Raw genomic sequence first — 20,725 nt, 5'->3', positions numbered from 1 at the left:
ATTGCCAGTCTACATTTTATATCTTCTCTATTTCGACCAACATCAGTTATTTTGCTCCCCAAATAGCAAAACTCCTTTACTACTTTAAGTGTCTCATTTCCTAATCTAATTCCCTCAGCATCACCCTTTTTAATTCGACTACATTCCATTATCCTCGTTTTGCTTTTGTTGATGTTTCATCTTATATCCTCCTTTCAAGACACTGTCCACTCCGTTCAACTGCTCTTCCAAGTCCTTTGTTGTCTCTGACAGAATTACTATGTCATCAACGAACCTCAAAGTTTTTATTTCTTCTCCATGGATTTTAACACGTACTCCAAATTTTTCTTTTGTTTCTTTTACTGCTTGCTCAGTATACACATTGAATAACATCGGGAAGAGGCTACAACCCTGTCTCACTCCCTTCACAACCGCTGCTTCCCTCTCATGCCCCTCGACTCCTATAACTGCCATCTGGTTTCTGTATAAATTGTAAATAGCCTTTCGCTCCCTGTATTTTAGCCCTGCCACCTTTAGAATTTCAAAGAAATTATTCCAGTCAACATTGTCAAAAGCTTTCTCTAAGTGTACAAATGCTAGAAAGGTAGGTTTGCCTTACCAGCGCGTTTATGCTGCACCATCGCTGCTCACCCGTTGCTCGATACGAACTTCGCCGGGAGATTTTTATGCTACGAGTTGCGATCGTCGTTGACAGTCCCGAAGCTTGAACTGTGATTGCCTGTCTGAGACTCACGGTGGCAGACCCATTGTATAAAGAACTACACCTCGTTTTACGCGCTTCCTCACACAGCAACTAAGTACTTTTACATGCCGTAGGTTTGCCTTTCCTTAATCTTCTAAGATCAGTGGTAGGGTCAGTATTGCTTCACGTGTTCCAATATTTCTAGGGAATCCAAACTGATCTTCGCCGAGGTCGGCTTCTACCAGTTTTTCCATTCGTCTGTAAAGAATTGGCGTTAATGTTTTGCAGCCGTGACTTATTAAACTGATAGTTCGGTAATTTTCACATCTGTCAACACCTGCTTTCTTTGAGATTGGAACTATTATATTCTTCTTGAAGTCTGAGGCTATTTCGCTTGTCTGATACAGCTTGCTCACCAGTTGGTAGAGTTTTGTCAGGACTGGCTCTCCCAAGGCCATCAGTAGTTCTAATTTAATGTTGTCTACTCCCGGGGCCTTGTTTCGACTCAGGTCTTTCAGTGCTCTGTCAAACTCTTCATGCAGTATCGTATCTCCCATTTCATCTTCATCTACATCCTCTTTCATTTCCATAATATTGTCTTCAAGTATGTCGCCCTTGTATAGACCCTCTATATACTCCGTCCACCTTTCTGCTTTCCCTTCTTTACTTAGAACTGGGTTTGCATCTTAGCTCTTGAGAAACGAAAACTATAAAGAGAATCAGATATTTGTGTTTAGAAGATATGACTTAGCATAAGGGTGTATATGTTTCCTTGTGGAACGTACAAGGAAATTTCATGTACTGGGACAGAAATAGCAGGCGAGATTTTCAGTTTGTAGGCATAAATTTGTAGGATATTTATTATAACATGGATAAAGCAGATTATACATTCATAATCAAGGGACACATATATGATGTGAGGGCATACACTGTGTCTGTTAAACTCCAGTGTTGTTCCTGATCCAGGCCCGGAGGTTGCCCACATCCGCATAGACGGCCGTAGCGCTGATGCAGTCGGACCGGCTCCAGGACACGATGCCGATCTGAGTGTCCCCATCGACCAGCGGGCTGCCCGAGTCGCCGTGGCAGGCGGCCATGGTGGGGTCCCCGGCGCACACCATGCGCGGCGTGACCGGCGCCACGTCGGCCATCATTTCACGGCAGGTGTCGCGGTCCACGACGTGCATGTCCGCCCGTTGCAGGTAGACGGGGTCGTAGTCGATCCCGGTGTCGCCCCAGCCCGTGACGGTGACCGGCAGGCCCGCCGGGGCGTCGTATCCGTCGGCGGCGAGGTTCGCCACTTGTATGTTCGTGCCCAGCGGAAACGGTTCAGAAGCCTGCGCAAAATAAAAAAAAGACCAAATTACGTATACTGCAAGTGTGGACACGTATTTGTGGTTGGATGGTTGTTTTGGGGGGAAGAGACCAAATTATGAGGTCATTGGTCTCATCGGATTAGGGAAGGGCGGGGAGGGAATTGGGCCGTGCCCTTTCAAAGGAACCATCCCGGCATTTGCCTGGAGCGATTTAGGGAAATCACGGAAAACCTGAATCACGATGGCCGGACGCGGGATTGAACCGTCGCCCTGCGGAATGCTAGTACGGTGACGTATTTGCGAACTACTGGGAATGCTGAGAATCTACATCTACATCTACATTTGTACTCCGCAAGCCACCCAACGGTGTGTGGCGGAGGGCACTTTACGTGCCACTGTCATTACCTACGTTTCCTGTTCCAGTCGCGTATGGTTCGCGGGAAGGACGACTGCCGGAAAGCCTCCGTGCGCGCTCGAATCTCTCTAATTTTGCATTCGTGATCTGCTCAGGAGGTATAAGTAGGAGGAAGCAATGTATTCGATACCTCATCCAGAAACGCACCCTCTCGAAACCTGGACAGCAAGCTACACCGTGATGCAGAGCGCCTCTATTGCAGAGTCTGCCACTTGAGTAACGCTTACCAAATAACCCTGTGACGAAACGCACCGCTCTTCTTTGGATCTTCTCTATCTCCTCCGTCAACCCGATCTGGTACGGATCCCACACTGATGAGCAATACTCAAGTATAGGTCGAACGAGTGTTTTGTAAGCCACCTCCTTTGTTGATGGAGTACATTTTCTAAGGACTCTCCCAAAGAATATATGATCATTCCACTTCAGATCGTTCCGCACGCATACCCTCAGATATTTTACAGACTTAACTGCTATCAGTGTTTCTTCCGCTATCATATAATCATACAATAAACGATTCTTCTTTTTATGTATTCACAATACATTACATTTGTCTATGTTAAGAGCCAGTTGCCACTCCCTGCACCAAGTGCCTATCCGCTGCAGATCTTCCTGCATTTCGCTACAATTTTCTAATGCTGCAACTTCTGTGTGTACTACAGAGGCGAAAAGCCGCATGGAACTTCCGGCACTATCTACTAGGTCATTTATATATATTGTGAAAAGCAATGGTCCCATAACACTCCCCTGTGGCGCGCCACAGGTTACTTTAACGTCTGTAGACGTCTATCCATTGAGAACAACATGCTGTGTTCTGTTTGCTAAAAACTCTTCAATCCAGCCACAGCTGGTCTGATATTCCGTAGGCTCTTACTTTGTTTATCAGATGACAGTGCGGAACTGTATCGAACGGCTTTCGGAAGTCAAGGAAAACAGCATCTACCTGGGAGCCTGTATCTAATATATTCTGGGTCTCATGAACAAATAAGGTGCAATGTGATGTAGATGACACAAATAGAATGTAAAATTAATCGAGCAGTAGAATATATTGTTGAAAATGTTTTGTAAAATAGTAATAAGTTTTTCTTAGCAAATACAAAATGCCAAACAGATAATTGCAGCATCCAAGAAGAAATCTTGGGAAGACTTTGGAAACAGGATGGAGACTTTGGGTCAAGCTGCTGGAAAACCATTCTGGAGTGTAATTAGCAGTCTTCGAAAGGGAGGTAAGAAGGAAATGACAACTATTTTGGACAGGTCAGAAAACTGTTGGTGAATCCTGTTGATGCCTTGGGCAGATGGAGGGAATATTTTGAAGAGTTGCTCAGTGTAGATGAAAATACGATCAGTAATGTTTCAGATTTCGATGTACAATGGGATAGGAATGATGATGGAAATAGGATCACATTTGAGGAAGTGGAGAAAATGGTCAATAGATTGCAGTGCTATAAAGCGGCTGGGGTGGATGAAAGTCGGAATTCATCAAATACAGTGGAATGTCAGGTCTTAAATGGCTACACAGGATAATTGAAATGGCGTGGGAGTCGGGACAGGTTCTATCAGACTGAACGAAAGTAGTAATCACACCAATCTTTAAACATGGAAACAGAAAAGATTTTAACAACTACAGAGGTATCTCTCTAATCAGCGTTGTGGGTAAAATCTTCTCAGGTATTGTTGAAAGGAAAGTGCGAGTATTAGTTGAGGACAAATTGGATGAAAATCAGTGTGGGTTTTGGCCTTTTAGAGGTTGTCAGGCCCAGATCTTTAGCTTACGGCAAATAATGGAGAAGTGTTACGAGTGGACCAGGGAATTGTATCTATACCTTATAGATCTAGAAAACGCATATGACCGGGTTCCTAGGAGGAAGTTATTGTCTGTTCTACGAGATTAGGGAATAGGAGCCAAACTTTTGCAAGCAATTAAAGGTCTTTACATAGATAGTCAGGCAGTAGTTTGAGTTGACGATAAATTGAGTTCATGGTTCAGAGTAGTTTCAGGGGTAAGACAAGGCTGCAACCTGTCTCCACTGTTGTTCATATTATTTATGGATAATATGTTGAAAACAATAGACTGGCTGGGTGAGATTAAGATATGTGAACACAAAATAAGCAGTCTCGCGTATGCGGATGACTTAGTTGTGATGGCAGATTCGATTGAAAGTTTGCAAAGTAATATTTCAGAGCTAGATCAGAAATGTAAGGACTATGGTATGGAGATTAGCATCTCCAAAACGAAAGTGATGTCAGTGGTAAAGAGATATAAACGGATTGAGTGCCAAATAGGAGGAACAAAGTTAGAACAGGTTGACGGTTTCAAGTACTTAGGGTGCATATTCTCACAGAATGGCAACATGGTGAAAGAACTGGAAGCGAGGTGTAGCAAAGCTAATGCAGTGAGTGCTCAGCTACGATCTACTCTCTTCTGCAAGAAGGAAGTCAGTGCACCGCTCAATCTTTCGACCAACTTTGTTGTATGGGAGCGAAAGCTGGATGGATTCAGGTTACCTTATCAATAAGGTTGAGGTTACGGATATGAAAGTAGCTAGGATGATTGCAGGTACTAGTAGATGGGAACAATGGCAGGAGGGTGTCCACAATGAGGAAATCAAAGAAAAACTGGGAGTGATCTCTATAGATGTAGCAGTCAGGGCGAACAGGCTTAGATGGTGGGGTCATGTTACACGCATGGGAGAAGCAAGGTTACCCAGGAGACTCACGGGTTCAGCAGTAGAGGGTAGGAGGAGTCGGGGTAGACCAAGGAGAAGGTACCTGGATTCGGTTAAGAACATCAGAAGAGGCACCAATGTTAGCACTGAATAGGGGATCATGGAGGAATTTTATAAGGAGGACTATGCTCCAGACTGAGTGCTGAAAGGCATAATCAGTCTTAAATGATGATGATACAATATTCCAAGAATTAACCTATTTCACCCTGAATTAATTTTCACTTATGAATTGTACTAATATGGTATATGCTTGTTGGCAGGCAACAAACAAAAATACAACAAAAACACAGTTACTAATTTTAATAAAAGAGGGTATAACATACATGTTACGCTACTCAGAAGATATCTCCAGACATGAACATTATTGAGCATTTCAGGGATGCCTTGCAACGTGCTGTTCAGAAGAGGTCTCCACCCCGTCGCACTCTTACGGATTTATGGACAGCCCTGCTGGATTCATGGTGTCAGTTCCCTCCAGCACCACTTCAGACGTTAGTCGAGTCCATGCCACGTCGTGTTGCGGCACTTCTGCGTGCTTGCGGGGGCCATACAAGTTATCAGGTAAGTGTACCAGTTTCCTTGGCTCTGCGGTGTATTTTAAGTGAAATACGTGACCCAATAAAGTAATGCAATGTATGTCACTTTGTAAGTAGCCTGTTTATGTGTTAGTATGTTGTTAGCGCTATGTAGCGCTCTGTATTAAATCTCTGACTGCGTTGTGCGCAGTCTGTAAGAGACTCTCTCTGGCTGGTCGGACTCACAGTTGGAGGTGAACAGCCAGCAGTGATGGAAGTTGGTAGTTTCTGTTTATATTATGTTTAGGTAACAACACTCACTTTCTGTGATACGGTACATAATCCAAATCTTATACAGACTCAAAGTGAAAATTTTTTTCTTAGCATATCTGTTAATCGCCGGAGTTTCCGCGTTTTATCAGTTACGCTGATTTATGTGATATGACATGAATGAATCAATCTCGTAAATGTTTCAGATCTGTCTCTCCTCATCATGTTGTGCAACATATGATTTCTCATGTTCCATCCTGAATTCCGGTAACATCTTCTAATAAGCACAGAATTAGAATTCCTAGAAAATCTTTTATCTCTTCATGTATTATTTTGGGATCTGGGCAGTTCTTGAACGAAGTGTATTTTGTTGATTCAGTAATGAGAATTTTAATTATTTCATCACTCCACAACGGTTCAAAACATTAAACTACAGAGAAGCTTCTGTATTTACTATGACCACTCTCAGTAAATACAGCTTTATCACTTTGCAGATCCTTCCTTCTCCAATCTCTGATATCTAGCTTTTCAGTTTCATCTGTATTGACAATTTCTGGTTTGTCATAGTGAGAACATTTCTTCTCATGTTCACCACCCAACTTGTTTTTATAGGTCAAAAGCGCTTCTGCACCAACATGTTGTTGCATTGGTCCAAGACTGTCTATCTTTCCACACCCATCTTCTTCGCTAGAACTTTAATCCTACCACACATCAGCTTCAGGTGGCTCAAAACATGTTTCTGTTGCATTTTGTTTCTCCTCCTCAAAAATCAGCCTGGATGTCGTGCACAGACAGTTAATGAACTTCGATTCCATAAGGATCTGCTATGCGCAGCGACCATAGACAATGAGGAAGGAGAGGCGCACAGCAATCAGTCGCAATCCCACTAGTCATTCTTACTCTAGATTTCGGCTATAAATAACCACCTTCAGTGCATTTGTGTAACATCCAACATCGCGATAGTACGTGTCACCATACGATCTTACTGGTTTATAGGCAGACGGAATGTCCTTGTGTCCGAAACCAGTAAGATGGTAATAAATAACTGCAACAGCTGCCATGAACAGATTTATTGATCACCTGTTGTTCACTATTAGTTTCATGACTAAAAAGTCACATTCTCGGTGCCAAATAATTGACGTAAAGAAGACACAAATAATCTTTTGTTAAGTTACACCGTTTACGACACAATTTTTAATTACATTATAAATAACAAACCACCACGGACTTTTTTAGACATGGAAATCCTCTGTCAATGAAACATAAGTGCTTTGTACTCTCATGCAGATAAAAACACAAGCATCAAAAACTCGACAGTTGCCTATATGCTAGGTATAATCCTTACAGAAGAATTCCAGTGATAAGGATTTATACCCAAAAGAAACTGAAAGCACATTCTGAGAACCCCCAAAAACAAACAGTGCTTATACAAGCAGCGGTGAGAGGACGTACGCGTAGGGCCCCAGCCCACAGCAAACCGTGTACTGACAATTCTGGAGTAAAACATGGAAGTACGGCCCCGTCGGGCATGCGTGAGAAGATAGGCTCAGCTACGCCAAGTCGTAACCGCGATAGTCATAAGAGGTGGCACAATGCCAATTTAATCTAAATTAACACTGAAATTAAGGTACCTGTCAGGAAGGAAGGTAGGGGACATCTGTACAATGAAACATTGGTACAGAGAATATTTAACAAAAAACCTGTAAATTTCCCCAACGCTAAGGGTATACTGTGTAGGCAGACTAATATTTACAGTTATATTTACCTGTAGGGGAAGCGACAAATTGTAGGGGAACATATACATATTATCGATCAGACATATTAGTAGAACAGGTTTTCTTCCGATAAAATGAAAATAAAAATAATATGACAGGACTCTTTTGAGCCCAAGTGTTCATGAAAGACAAAATTCCAGTCGAGTTAACCATCAAGGATTATAGTAAGATACATTGTAACTATATACTGTCTTAAATGGAGCTGTCACATATTACGAAAGACCAGCGCGAACAAAAATAACAGAAGTTACAAAATTTCAAAAAATCACTAACTAACAACGCCAAATGGGGAAGCTAACTGGGAGCGTTAAGGTGCTGAGAGGATAGAAGTGACATTTGCACTATAAAATACGTTTATTTGAGAATATATATTAAAATTAATTTCCATAAAAACTGAAATATTCCACTTTGCAGTTTATCAGACACGGTTGCTTATGGCAGCAGGATGAATCACTCTTACGTCTTAAAGAAATTAAAAAAATTGAGACTGATAATGCTAGTTAGGGAGGAATAATATTTTAGCAAAAAAGAGTTCGCTATTAAAACAATAATTAAGCAAATAAGCTATAATTTTAAAAAGACTGAGATCTCAATAATATCATTACAGAAGATATTCAAGAAGATTTAAGAATCGGACCATATCAACCAGTAAGCCCTCATAACCAAAGATTATAAGAACAAGTGGGGGCAGTACAACTTACAAGTTGTACAGTTAAGAAAATGGGATCACTACTACCGCACGAGCATTTGTGCTCAAAATAGTGAACTTCTAAGAAAGCGCACAGTACACATTAAAGAATATCTTTTCAATAACCATAAACTTCAAGCAAATAGCCACATTACGCCGAAAAAATTTTTTAATGCCAATTATTTGGCTGTCATGGTTTACACGCAAAAATGTTTCCTTTCAATTTAAATGATACTTAAACAAATTAACAACAGGTTAAAAAAGGGTACCATTGACGTAGAGCCTGAAAGACTCAAATGGTTGCCGGCCAGAGTGGCCGAGCGGTTACAGGCGCTACAGTCTGGAACCGCACGACCGCTACGGTCGCAGGTTCGAATCCTGCCTCGTGCATGGATGTGTGTGATGTCTTTAGGTTAGTTAGGTTTAAGTAGTTCTAAGTTCTAGGGGACTTATGACCACAGCAGTTGAACCCATAGTGCTCAGAGCCAACTCAAATGGTTCATGCTTAACAAAACAACTTCAGCTTGTCCAGCACACGTAAATAAGGGCAGTATATACCAGTTCAGCGGGCTCAATGAAAGGCATCATTACGAAACTTGAGATCGCCCATGTACTACACATATTTGGTAGACATGTGTTAAACACATACACACCAAAATGCAAGTGCTGCAGTTGCACATTAGCAAAAGAACCCAATAACGCCGCTACTGCTACACCCCCGTTGTAAGTGTGTTTGCTTAACCAGTGGGCTCAAGCACGTCACATGACCGAGCAAGATGCTCACCAACCAAACTGATATGCGACCGCTGTTCCAATGAGTCTGTATACACACAGACCGAGCAGCAAAGGGGAACTAGGATCGAATTGGAACTCGAGCGTTTTGTATGTTTTTCTGCGAGCTTAGCAATCCAAGATCCGCTTACAAGACAGCGCAATGTCAAGAAATGTTCGTCGGTTCACAGGCGCACGGAACGACTACTTGTGACTGGAAAGGAACATCCGTCGCCAGCTGTCGGCAAGATATAACTGGGCAGGATCCAACGCAGCTTGCCCTCATGTGAGACGCCAGGTAGGTAGGTGCTTAACAGCTGCCAAACACAACGTATAAGCAAATACAAAAGCAAGAAAGATTATAAACTAAAAAAATTTTTGTGTAACCTGAGAGTTACCAACAACATTGAGGAAACCCAAGGCCAAGATTGGACACCAAGGTGCAGGTTCAAATGGTTCAAATGGCTCTAAGTACTATGGGACCTAACATCTGAGGTCATCAGTCCCCTAGACTTAGAACTAATTAAACCTAACTAACCTAAGTACATCACACACATCCATGCCTGAGGCAGGATTCGAACCTGTGACTGTAGCAGCAGTGTGAAGGTCCAGGTGCCTAGCACACATATCACTTGTATTTAGAGGAAAAAAGAACCAGATGGGTAGAATACACTAGGTATTTAAACTAAGAATCATGAAAACAGACCTAAGTGATTGAAAGTGTACTAGAAAGAACAAGTGACCTCCACGTAATGGTCAGATCTCATTCGCATGTTTTCCTTGTAGGTAATCATAACTATCCATCAGAGAATGATGGTATACTCCAAAATGCGCATTGACGGTGGGTTCCGGAATTGTTTTTAATGATTTTATTACTTCTAATTGTAAGGTGCAATACTTCTGGTTTACTTATTCTAGGATTGAAGACAACTGTTTAAGTTGAAATGACCTGTTTAATGTCTCAATATTAGCACAAAATTACACTTTTTTATACAGTTTTCAATGTGGCAACAAAAAACAGTTGGCAGGATAACACCACCATGAAAAAGTGAAATAATGCTAAACACAACAATATTAAACATTAACTGTCAGAATGTTAAAGTATCCTAAACACGACAGTATTAAAGTTTAACTAAAAATTTCTTTACAAAATCGTTCCTACACTCACGTTACCATGTTGGTCAGTACTACGAAAATAGTCCGATTCCGGTTCAAAGTTCGGTACTATTTTTAGGATGACAATCAAGTCTACAGAGGATGGTTAGTTGTGTGACAAATTGAGCAAAAGATTACCTAAGGTTGCTCGAGTTTGCAGTGGACGCGAGGTAGTGAACCAACAAGTTAACACCTCTGCACGCTGTATTCTCCTTGTGCTGCGATGAGCTGCCATCTGCTAGGCCGCTCTCTTCCGCTGAAATTCCTATAAAACTGAAGTCATTACTAAAACTAAAGTCTTTTCTGAATTTTGCAGCAGAAACTTTCCCTATGTTTCTTGTTATGCGAGAGAACATGTACTCATGAGCTGTCATCTGCTAGGCTGCTGTCTTCCGCTGAAATTCCTATAAAACTAAAGTCTTTACTAAAACTAAAGTCTTTTCTGAATTTTGCAGCAGAAACTTTCCCTATGTATCTTGTTATGCGAGAGAACATGTACTCATGAGCTGCCATCTGCTAGGCTGCTGTCTTCCGCTGAAATTCCTATAAAACTAAAGTCTTTACTAAAACTAAAGTCTTTTCTGAATTTTGCAGCAGAAACTTTCCCTATGTTTCTTGTTATGCGAGAGAACATGTACTCATGAGCTGTCATCTGCTAGGCTGCTGTCTTCCGCTGAAATTCCTATAAAACTAAAGTCTTTACTAAAACTAAAGTCTTTTCTGAATTTTGCAGCAGAAACTTTCCCTATGTTTCTTGTTATGCGAGAGAACATGTACTCATGAGCTGCCATCTGCTAGGCTGCTCTCTTCCGCTGAAATTCCTATAAAACTAAAGTCTTTACTAAAACTAAAGTCTTTTCTGAATTTTGCAGCAGAAACTTTCCCTATGTTTCTTGTTATGCGAGAGAACATGTACTCATGAGCAGCCATTTGCTAGGCTGCTCTCTTCCGCTGAAATTCCTATAAAACTAAAGTCTTTACTAAAACTAAAGTCTTTTCTGAATTTTGCAGCAGAAACTTTCCCTATGTTTCTTGTTATGCGAGAGAACATGTACTCATGAGCTGTCATCTGCTAGGCTGCTGTCTTCCGCTGAAATTCCTATAAAACTAAAGTCTTTACTAAAACTAAAGTCTTTTCTGAATTTTGCAGCAGAAACTTTCCCTATGTTTCTTGTTATGCGAGAGAACATGTACTCATGAGCTGCCATCTGCTAGGCTGCTCTCTTCCGCTGAAATTCCTATAAAACTAAAGTCTTTACTAAAACTAAAGTCTTTTCTGAATTTTGCAGCAGAAACTTTCCCTATGTTTCTTGTTATGCGAGAGAACATGTACTCATGAGCTGCCATCTGCTAGGCTGCTGTCTTCCGCTGAAATTCCTATAAAACTAAAGTCTTTACTAAAACTAAAGTCTTTTCTGAATTTTGCAGCAGAAACTTTCCCTATGTTTCTTGTTATGCGAGAGAACATGTACTCATGAGCTGTCATCTGCTAGGCTGCTGTCTTCCGCTGAAATTCCTATAAAACTAAAGTCTTTACTAAAACTAAAGTCTTTTCTGAATTTTGCAGCAGAAACTTTCCCTATGTTTCTTGTTATGCGAGAGAACATGTACTCATGAGCTGTCATCTGCTAGGCTGCTCTCTTCCGCTGAAATTCCTATAAAACTAAAGTCTTTACTAAAACTAAAGTCTTTTCTGAATTTTGCAGCAGAAACTTTCCCTATGTTTCTTGTTATGCGAGAGAACATGTACTCATGAGCTGTCATCTGCTAGGCTGCTGTCTTCCGCTGAAATTCCTATAAAACTAAAGTCTTTACTAAAACTAAAGTCTTTTCTGAATTTTGCAGCAGAAACTTTCCCTATGTTTCTTGTTATGCGAGAGAACATGTACTCATGAGCTGTCATCTGCTAGGCTGCTGTCTTCCGCTGAAATTCCTATAAAACTAAAGTCTTTACTAAAACTAAAGTCTTTTCTGAATTTTGCAGCAGAAACTTTCCCTATGTTTCTTGTTATGCGAGAGAACATGTACTCATGAGCTGTCATCTGCTAGGCTGCTGTCTTCCGCTGAAATTCCTATAAAACTAAAGTCTTTACTAAAACTAAAGTCTTTTCTGAATTTTGCAGCAGAAACTTTGCCTATGTTTCTTGTTATGCGAGAGAACATGTACTCATGAGCTGCCATCTGCTAGGCTGCTCTCTTCCGCTGAAATTCCTATAAAACGTAAGTCTTTACTAAAACTAAAGTCTTTACTGAATTTTGCAATAATGTACTCATGAGTTGCCAACTGCTAGGCCGCTCTCTTCCGCTGAAATTCCTATAAAACTAAAGTCTTTACTAAAACTAAAGTCTTTACTGAATTTTGCAGCAGAAACTTTCCCTATGTTTCTTGTTATGCGAGAGAACATGTACTCATGAGCTGCCATTTGCTAGGCTGCTCTCTTCCGCTGAAATTCCTATAAAACTAAAGTCTTTACTAAAACTAAAGTCTTTTCTGAATTTTGCAGCAGAAACTTTCCCTATGTTTCTTGTTATGCGAGAGAACATGTACTCATGAGCTGCCATCTGCTAGGCTGCTCTCTTCCGCTGAAATTCCTATAAAACTAAAGTCTTTACTAAAACTAAAGTCTTTTCTGAATTTTGCAGCAGAAACTTTCCCTATGTTTCTTGTTATGCGAGAGAACATGTACTCATGAGCAGCCATTTGCTAGGCTGCTCTCTTCCGCTGAAATTCCTATAAAACTAAAGTCTTTACTAAAACTAAAGTCTTTTCTGAATTTTGCAGCAGAAACTTTCCCTATGTTTCTTGTTATGCGAGAGAACATGTACTCATGAGCTGTCATCTGCTAGGCTGCTGTCTTCCGCTGAAATTCCTATAAAACTAAAGTCTTTACTAAAACTAAAGTCTTTTCTGAATTTTGCAGCAGAAACTTTCCCTATGTTTCTTGTTATGCGAGAGAACATGTACTCATGAGCTGCCATTTGCTAGGCTGCTGTCTTCCGCTGAAATTCCTATAAAACTAAAGTCTTTACTAAAACTAAAGTCTTTTCTGAATTTTGCAGCAGAAACTTTCCCTATGTTTCTTGTTATGCGAGAGAACATGTACTCATGAGCTGTCATCTGCTAGGCTGCTGTCTTCCGCTGAAATTCCTATAAAACTAAAGTCTTTACTAAAACTAAAGTCTTTTCTGAATTTTGCAGCAGAAACTTTCCCTATGTTTCTTGTTATGCGAGAGAACATGTACTCATGAGCTGTCATCTGCTAGGCTGCTGTCTTCCGCTGAAATTCCTATAAAACTAAAGTCTTTACTAAAACTAAAGTCTTTTCTGAATTTTGCAGCAGAAACTTTCCCTATGTTTCTTGTTATGCGAGAGAACATGTACTCATGAGCTGTCATCTGCTAGGCTGCTCTCTTCCGCTGAAATTCCTATAAAACTAAAGTCTTTACTAAAACTAAAGTCTTTTCTGAATTTTGCAGCAGAAACTTTCCCTATGTTTCTTGTTATGCGAGAGAACATGTACTCATGAGCTGCCATCTGCTAGGCTGCTCTCTTCCGCTGAAATTCCTATAAAACTAAAGTCTTTACTAAAACTAAAGTCTTTTCTGAATTTTGCAGCAGAAACTTTCCCTATGTTTCTTGTTATGCGAGAGAACATGTACTCATGAGCTGTCATCTGCTAGGCTGCTGTCTTCCGCTGAAATTCCTATAAAACTAAAGTCTTTACTAAAACTAAAGTCTTTTCTGAATTTTGCAGCAGAAACTTTGCCTATGTTTCTTGTTATGCGAGAGAACATGTACTCATGAGCTGCCATCTGCTAGGCTGCTCTCTTCCGCTGAAATTCCTATAAAACGTAAGTCTTTACTAAAACTAAAGTCTTTACTGAATTTTGCAATAATGTACTCATGAGTTGCCAACTGCTAGGCCGCTCTCTTCCGCTGAAATTCCTATAAAACTAAAGTCTTTACTAAAACTAAAGTCTTTACTGAATTTTGCAGCAGAAACTTTCCCTATGTTTCTTGTTATGCGAGAGAACATGTACTCATGAGCTGCCATTTGCTAGGCTGCTCTCTTCCGCTGAAATTCCTATAAAACTAAAGTCTTTACTAAAACTAAAGTCTTTTCTGAATTTTGCAGCAGAAACTTTCCCTATGTTTCTTGTTATGCGAGAGAACATGTACTCATGAGCTGCCATCTGCTAGGCTGCTCTCTTCCGCTGAAATTCCTATAAAACTAAAGTCTTTACTAAAACTAAAGTCTTTTCTGAATTTTGCAGCAGAAACTTTCCCTATGTTTCTTGTTATGCGAGAGAACATGTACTCATGAGCAGCCATTTGCTAGGCTGCTCTCTTCCGCTGAAATTCCTATAAAACTAAAGTCTTTACTAAAACTAAAGTCTTTTCTGAATTTTGCAGCAGAAACTTTCCCTATGTTTCTTGTTATGCGAGAGAACATGTACTCATGAGCTGTCATCTGCTAGGCTGCTGTCTTCCGCTGAAATTCCTATAAAACTAAAGTCTTTACTAAAACTAAAGTCTTTTCTGAATTTTGCAGCAGAAACTTTGCCTATGTTTCTTGTTATGCGAGAGAACATGTACTCATGAGCTGCCATCTGCTAGGCTGCTCTCTTCCGCTGAAATTCCTATAAAACGTAAGTCTTTACTAAAACTAAAGTCTTTACTGAATTTTGCAATAATGTACTCATGAGTTGCCAACTGCTAGGCCGCTCTCTTCCGCTGAAATTCCTATAAAACTAAAGTCTTTACTAAAACTAAAGTCTTTACTGAATTTTGCAGCAGAAACTTTCCCTATGTTTCTTGTTATGCGAGAGAACATGTACTCATGAGCTGCCATTTGCTAGGCTGCTCTCTTCCGCTGAAATTCCTATAAAACTAAAGTCTTTACTAAAACTAAAGTCTTTTCTGAATTTTGCAGCAGAAACTTTCCCTATGTTTCTTGTTATGCGAGAGAACATGTACTCATGAGCAGCCATTTGCTAGGCTGCTCTCTTCCGCTGAAATTCCTATAAAACTAAAGTCTTTACTAAAACTAAAGTCTTTTCTGAATTTTGCAGCAGAAACTTTCCCTATGTTTCTTGTTATGCGAGAGAACATGTACTCATGAGCTGTCATCTGCTAGGCTGCTGTCTTCCGCTGAAATTCCTATAAAACTAAAGTCTTTACTAAAACTAAAGTCTTTTCTGAATTTTGCAGCAGAAACTTTCCCTATGTTTCTTGTTATGCGAGAGAACATGTACTCATGAGCTGCCATCTGCTAGGCTGCTCTCTTCCGCTGAAATTCCTATAAAACTAAAGTCTTTACTAAAACTAAAGTCTTTTCTGAATTTTGCAGCAGAAACTTTCCCTATGTTTCTTGTTATGCGAGAGAACATGTACTCATGAGCTGTCATCTGCTAGGCTGCTGTCTTCCGCTGAAATTCCTATAAAACTAAAGTCTTTACTAAAACTAAAGTCTTTTCTGAATTTTGCAGCAGAAACTTTGCCTATGTTTCTTGTTATGCGAGAGAACATGTACTCATGAGCTGCCATCTGCTAGGCTGCTCTCTTCCGCTGAAATTCCTATAAAACGTAAGTCTTTACTAAAACTAAAGTCTTTACTGAATTTTGCAATAATGTACTCATGAGTTGCCAACTGCTAGGCCGCTCTCTTCCGCTGAAATTCCTATAAAACTAAAGTCTTTACTAAAACTAAAGTCTTTACTGAATTTTGCAGCAGAAACTTTCCCTATGTTTCTTGTTATGCGAGAGAACATGTACTCATGAGCTGCCATTTGCTAGGCTGCTCTCTTCCGCTGAAATTCCTATAAAACTAAAGTCTTTACTAAAACTAAAGTCTTTTCTGAATTTTGCAGCAGAAACTTTCCCTATGTTTCTTGTTATGCGAGAGAACATGTACTCATGAGCTGCCATCTGCTAGGCTGCTCTCTTCCGCTGAAATTCCTATAAAACTGAAGTCATTACTAAAACTAAAGTCTTTTCTGAATTTTGCGGCAGAAACTTTCCCTATGTTTCTTGTTATGCGAGAGAACATGTACTCATGAGCTGCCATCTGCTAGGCTGCTCTCTTCCGCTGAAATTCCTATAAAACTAAAGTCTTTACTAAAACTAAAGTCTTTTCTGAATTTTGCAGCAGAAACTTTCCCTATGTTTCTTGTTATGCGAGAGAACATGTACTCATGAGCTGTCATCTGCTAGGCTGCTGTCTTCCGCTGAAATTCCTATAAAACTAAAGTCTTTACTAAAACTAAAGTCTTTTCTGAATTTTGCAGCAGAAACTTTGCCTATGTTTCTTGTTATGCGAGAGAACATGTACTCATGAGCTGCCATCTGCTAGGCTGCTCTCTTCCGCTGAAATTCCTATAAAACGTAAGTCTTTACTAAAACTAAAGTCTTTACTGAATTTTGCAATAATGTACTCATGAGTTGCCAACTGCTAGGCCGCTCTCTTCCGCTGAAATTCCTATAAAACTAAAGTCTTTACTAAAACTAAAGTCTTTACTGAATTTTGCAGCAGAAACTTTCCCTATGTTTCTTGTTATGCGAGAGAACATGTACTCATGAGCTGCCATTTGCTAGGCTGCTCTCTTCCGCTGAAATTCCTATAAAACTAAAGTCTTTACTAAAACTAAAGTCTTTTCTGAATTTTGCAGCAGAAACTTTCCCTATGTTTCTTGTTATGCGAGAGAACATGTACTCATGAGCTGCCATCTGCTAGGCTGCTCTCTTCCGCTGAAATTCCTATAAAACTAAAGTCTTTACTAAAACTAAAGTCTTTTCTGAATTTTGCAGCAGAAACTTTCCCTATGTTTCTTGTTATGCGAGAGAACATGTACTCATGAGCAGCCATTTGCTAGGCTGCTCTCTTCCGCTGAAATTCCTATAAAACTAAAGTCTTTACTAAAACTAAAGTCTTTTCTGAATTTTGCAGCAGAAACTTTCCCTATGTTTCTTGTTATGCGAGAGAACATGTACTCATGAGCTGCCATCTGCTAGGCTGCTCTCTTCCGCTGAAATTCCTATAAAACGTAAGTCTTTACTAAAACTAAAGTCTTTACTGAATTTTGCAATAATGTACTCATGAGCTGCCATCTGCTAGGCCGCTCTCTTCCGCTGAAATTCCTATAAAACTAAAGTCTTTACTAACACTAAAGTCTTTACTGAATGTTGCAGCAGAAACTTTCCCTATGTTTCTTGTTATGCGAGAGATACTCATGAGCTGTCATCTGCTGGGCTGCTGTCTTCCGCTGATATTCCTATAAAACTAAAGTCTTTACTAAAACTAAAGTCTTTTCTGAATTTTGCAGCAGAAACTTTCCCTATGTTTCTTGTTATGCGAGAGAACATGTACTCATGAGCTGCCATTTGCTAGGCTGCTCTCTTCCGCTGAAATTCCTATAAAACTAAAGTCTTTACTAAAACTAAAGTCTTTTCTGAATTTTGCAACAGAAACTTTCCCTATGTTTCTTGTTATGCGAGAGAACATGTACTCATGAGCTGCCATCTGCTAGGCTGCTCTCTTCCGCTGAAATTCCTATAAAACGTAAGTCTTTACTAAAACTAAAGTCTTTACTGAATTTTGCAATAATGTACTCATGAGCTGCCATCTGCTAGGCCGCTCTCTTCCGCTGAAATTCCTATAAATCTAAAGTCTTTACTAAAACTAAAGTCTTTTCTGAATTTTGCAGCAGAAACTTTCCCTATGTTTCTTGTTATGCGAGAGAACATGTACTCATGAGCTGTCATCTGCTAGGCTGCTGTCTTCCGCTGAAATTCCTATAAAACTAAAGTCTTTACTAAAACTAAAGTCTTTTCTGAATTTTGCAGCAGAAACTTTGCCTATGTTTCTTGTTATGCGAGAGAACATGTACTCATTAGCTGCCATCTGCTAGGCTGCTCTCTTCCGCTGAAATTCCTATAAAACGTAAGTCTTTACTAAAACTAAAGTCTTTACTGAATTTTGCAGCAGAAACTTTCCCTATGTTTCTTGTTATGCGAGAGAACATGTACTCATGAGCTGCCATTTGCTAGGCTGCTCTCTTCCGCTGAAATTCCTATAAAACTAAAGTCTTTACTAAAACTAAAGTCTTTTCTGAATTTTGCAACAGAAACTTTCCCTATGTTTCTTGTTATGCGAGAGAACATGTACTCATGAGCTGCCATCTGCTAGGCTGCTCTCTTCCGCTGAAATTCCTATAAAACGTAAGTCTTTACTAAAACTAAAGTCTTTACTGAATTTTGCAATAATGTACTCATGAGCTGCCATCTGCTAGGCCGCTCTCTTCCGCTGAAATTCCTATAAAACTAAAGTCTTTACTAAAACTAAAGTCTTTACTGAATTTTGCAGCAGAAACTTTCCCTATGTTTCTTGTTATGCGAGAGAACATGTACTCATGAGCTGCCATTTGCTAGGCTGCTCTCTTCCGCTGAAATTCCTATAAAACTAAAGTCTTTACTAAAACTAAAGTCTTTTTTGAATTTTGCAGCAGAAACTTTCCCTATGTTTCTTGTTATGCGAGAGAACATGTACTCATGAGCTGCCATCTGCTAGGCTGCTCTCTTCCGCTGAAATTCCTATAAAACTAAAGTCTTTACTAAAACTAAAGTCTTTTCTGAATTTTGCAGCAGAAACTTTCCCTATGTTTCTTGTTATGCGAGAGAACATGTACTCATGAGCAGCCATTTGCTAGGCTGCTCTCTTCCGCTGAAATTCCTATAAAACTAAAGTCTTTACTAAAACTAAAGTCTTTTCTGAATTTTGCAGCAGAAACTTTCCCTATGTTTCTTGTTATGCGAGAGAACATGTACTCATGAGCTGCCATCTGCTAGGCTGCTCTCTTCCGCTGAAATTCCTATAAAACGTAAGTCTTTACTAAAACTAAAGTCTTTACTGAATTTTGCAATAATGTACTCATGAGCTGCCATCTGCTAGGCCGCTCTCTTCCGCTGAAATTCCTATAAAACTAAAGTCTTTACTAACACTAAAGTCTTTACTGAATGTTGCAGCAGAAACTTTCCCTATGTTTCTTGTTATGCGAGAGATACTCATGAGCTGTCATCTGCTGGGCTGCTGTCTTCCGCTGATATTCCTATAAAACTAAAGTCTTTACTAAAACTAAAGTCTTTTCTGAATTTTGCAGCAGAAACTTTCCCTATGTTTCTTGTTATGCGAGAGAACATGTACTCATGAGCTGCCATTTGCTAGGCTGCTCTCTTCCGCTGAAATTCCTATAAAACTAAAGTCTTTACTGAAACTAAAGTCTTTTCTGAATTTTGCAGCAGAAACTTTCCCTATGTTTCTTGTTATGCGAGAGAACATGTACTCATGAGCTGCCATCTGCTAGGCTGCTCTCTTCCGCTGAAATTCCTATAAAACTAAAGTCTTTACTAAAACTAAAGTCTTTACTGAATTTTGCAGCAGAAACTTTCCCTATGTTTCTTGTTATGCGAGAGAACATGTACTCATGAGCTGTCATCTGCTGGGCTGCTGTCTTCCGCTGATATTCCTATAAAACTAAAGTCTTTACTAAAACTAAAGTCTTTACTGAATTTTGCAGCAGAAACTTTCCCTATGTTTCTTGTTATGCGAGAGAACATGTACTCATGAGCTGTCATCTGCTAGGCTGCTGTCTTCCGCTGAAATTCCTATAAAACTAAAGTCTTTACTAAAACTAAAGTCTTTACTGAATTTTCGAGCAGAAACTTTCCCTATGTTTCTTGATATGCGAGAGAACATGTACTAATCCATGGTCTTAGAAAGTGGCGATATACACGCGGATGCTTGGAGCAGCGTACGTATTATAATGCCCGCTCAGTTTACTCAAGAACAGTTAACTAATTGACTGGTTCGTTTCTCCACAGTTGGAGCTAAGCGATGCTACAGCTAATTTCTAGCTGGATATCAGCCACTGTGAACGCAGTGTTCACACAAATTACTTCTCTGCATGATACAGAGCGTTATGCACTCCATTCTGCACTTGACGCCACTTCAGAGAAGAGTCCCTGAAAATTTCCGTCTTGTCTTACTCGTAGCCGCACTCTCTCCCCACCTGGGTTTTTTCGTTCTTCACGTCACAGCTTTTTTCGACCAAAAGGAGCGTTCCTCTTATTTTGTGGAAACTCTCTCTACCAATGCAAGGTCACTACCATCAAATTGCGTCGAAACTTTGGCTCTTTTCTCCTTCCTAGCGCGTTTCCGCCAATTGGAAGTTTTGTGCCTGTTCCAAATGCCTAAAAGCGTACATTGATTCTCTCATGTGTGTACCACTTGCTGGATACATGATTGAAAATGCGTCACTGGTCTTGTTTCGTATCCCTTTGGAATTTCGAAATGCAGTTTTATAAAAGCTTTCTTTCCTGTCCTCCCTAAGATGGGCCATTGTACTCACTCTCCCCA

The 20,725-nt window shown here is 40.1% G+C and overlaps 1 protein-coding gene across 1 annotated transcript in view; it reads right to left on the bottom strand.

The window, feature by feature from the left end:
* Nucleotides 1–1,620: 1,620 nt before the first annotated feature.
* The window catches only part of LOC124545939 (trypsin-7-like), a 33,554-nt gene continuing 14,449 nt past the window's right edge, over nucleotides 1,621–20,725 (bottom strand). The window contains exon 2 of the mRNA XM_047124900.1: nucleotides 1,621–2,019. Within this exon, the coding sequence (XP_046980856.1) occupies nucleotides 1,621–2,019 (399 nt within the window). The remainder of the gene's footprint in view (nucleotides 2,020–20,725) is intronic.

Source organism: Schistocerca americana, chromosome 8, assembly GCF_021461395.2.
Source record: "Schistocerca americana isolate TAMUIC-IGC-003095 chromosome 8, iqSchAmer2.1, whole genome shotgun sequence".
NCBI lineage: Eukaryota > Metazoa > Arthropoda > Insecta > Orthoptera > Acrididae > Schistocerca > Schistocerca americana.
This window is presented reverse-complemented; position numbering and strand designations above follow the sequence as displayed.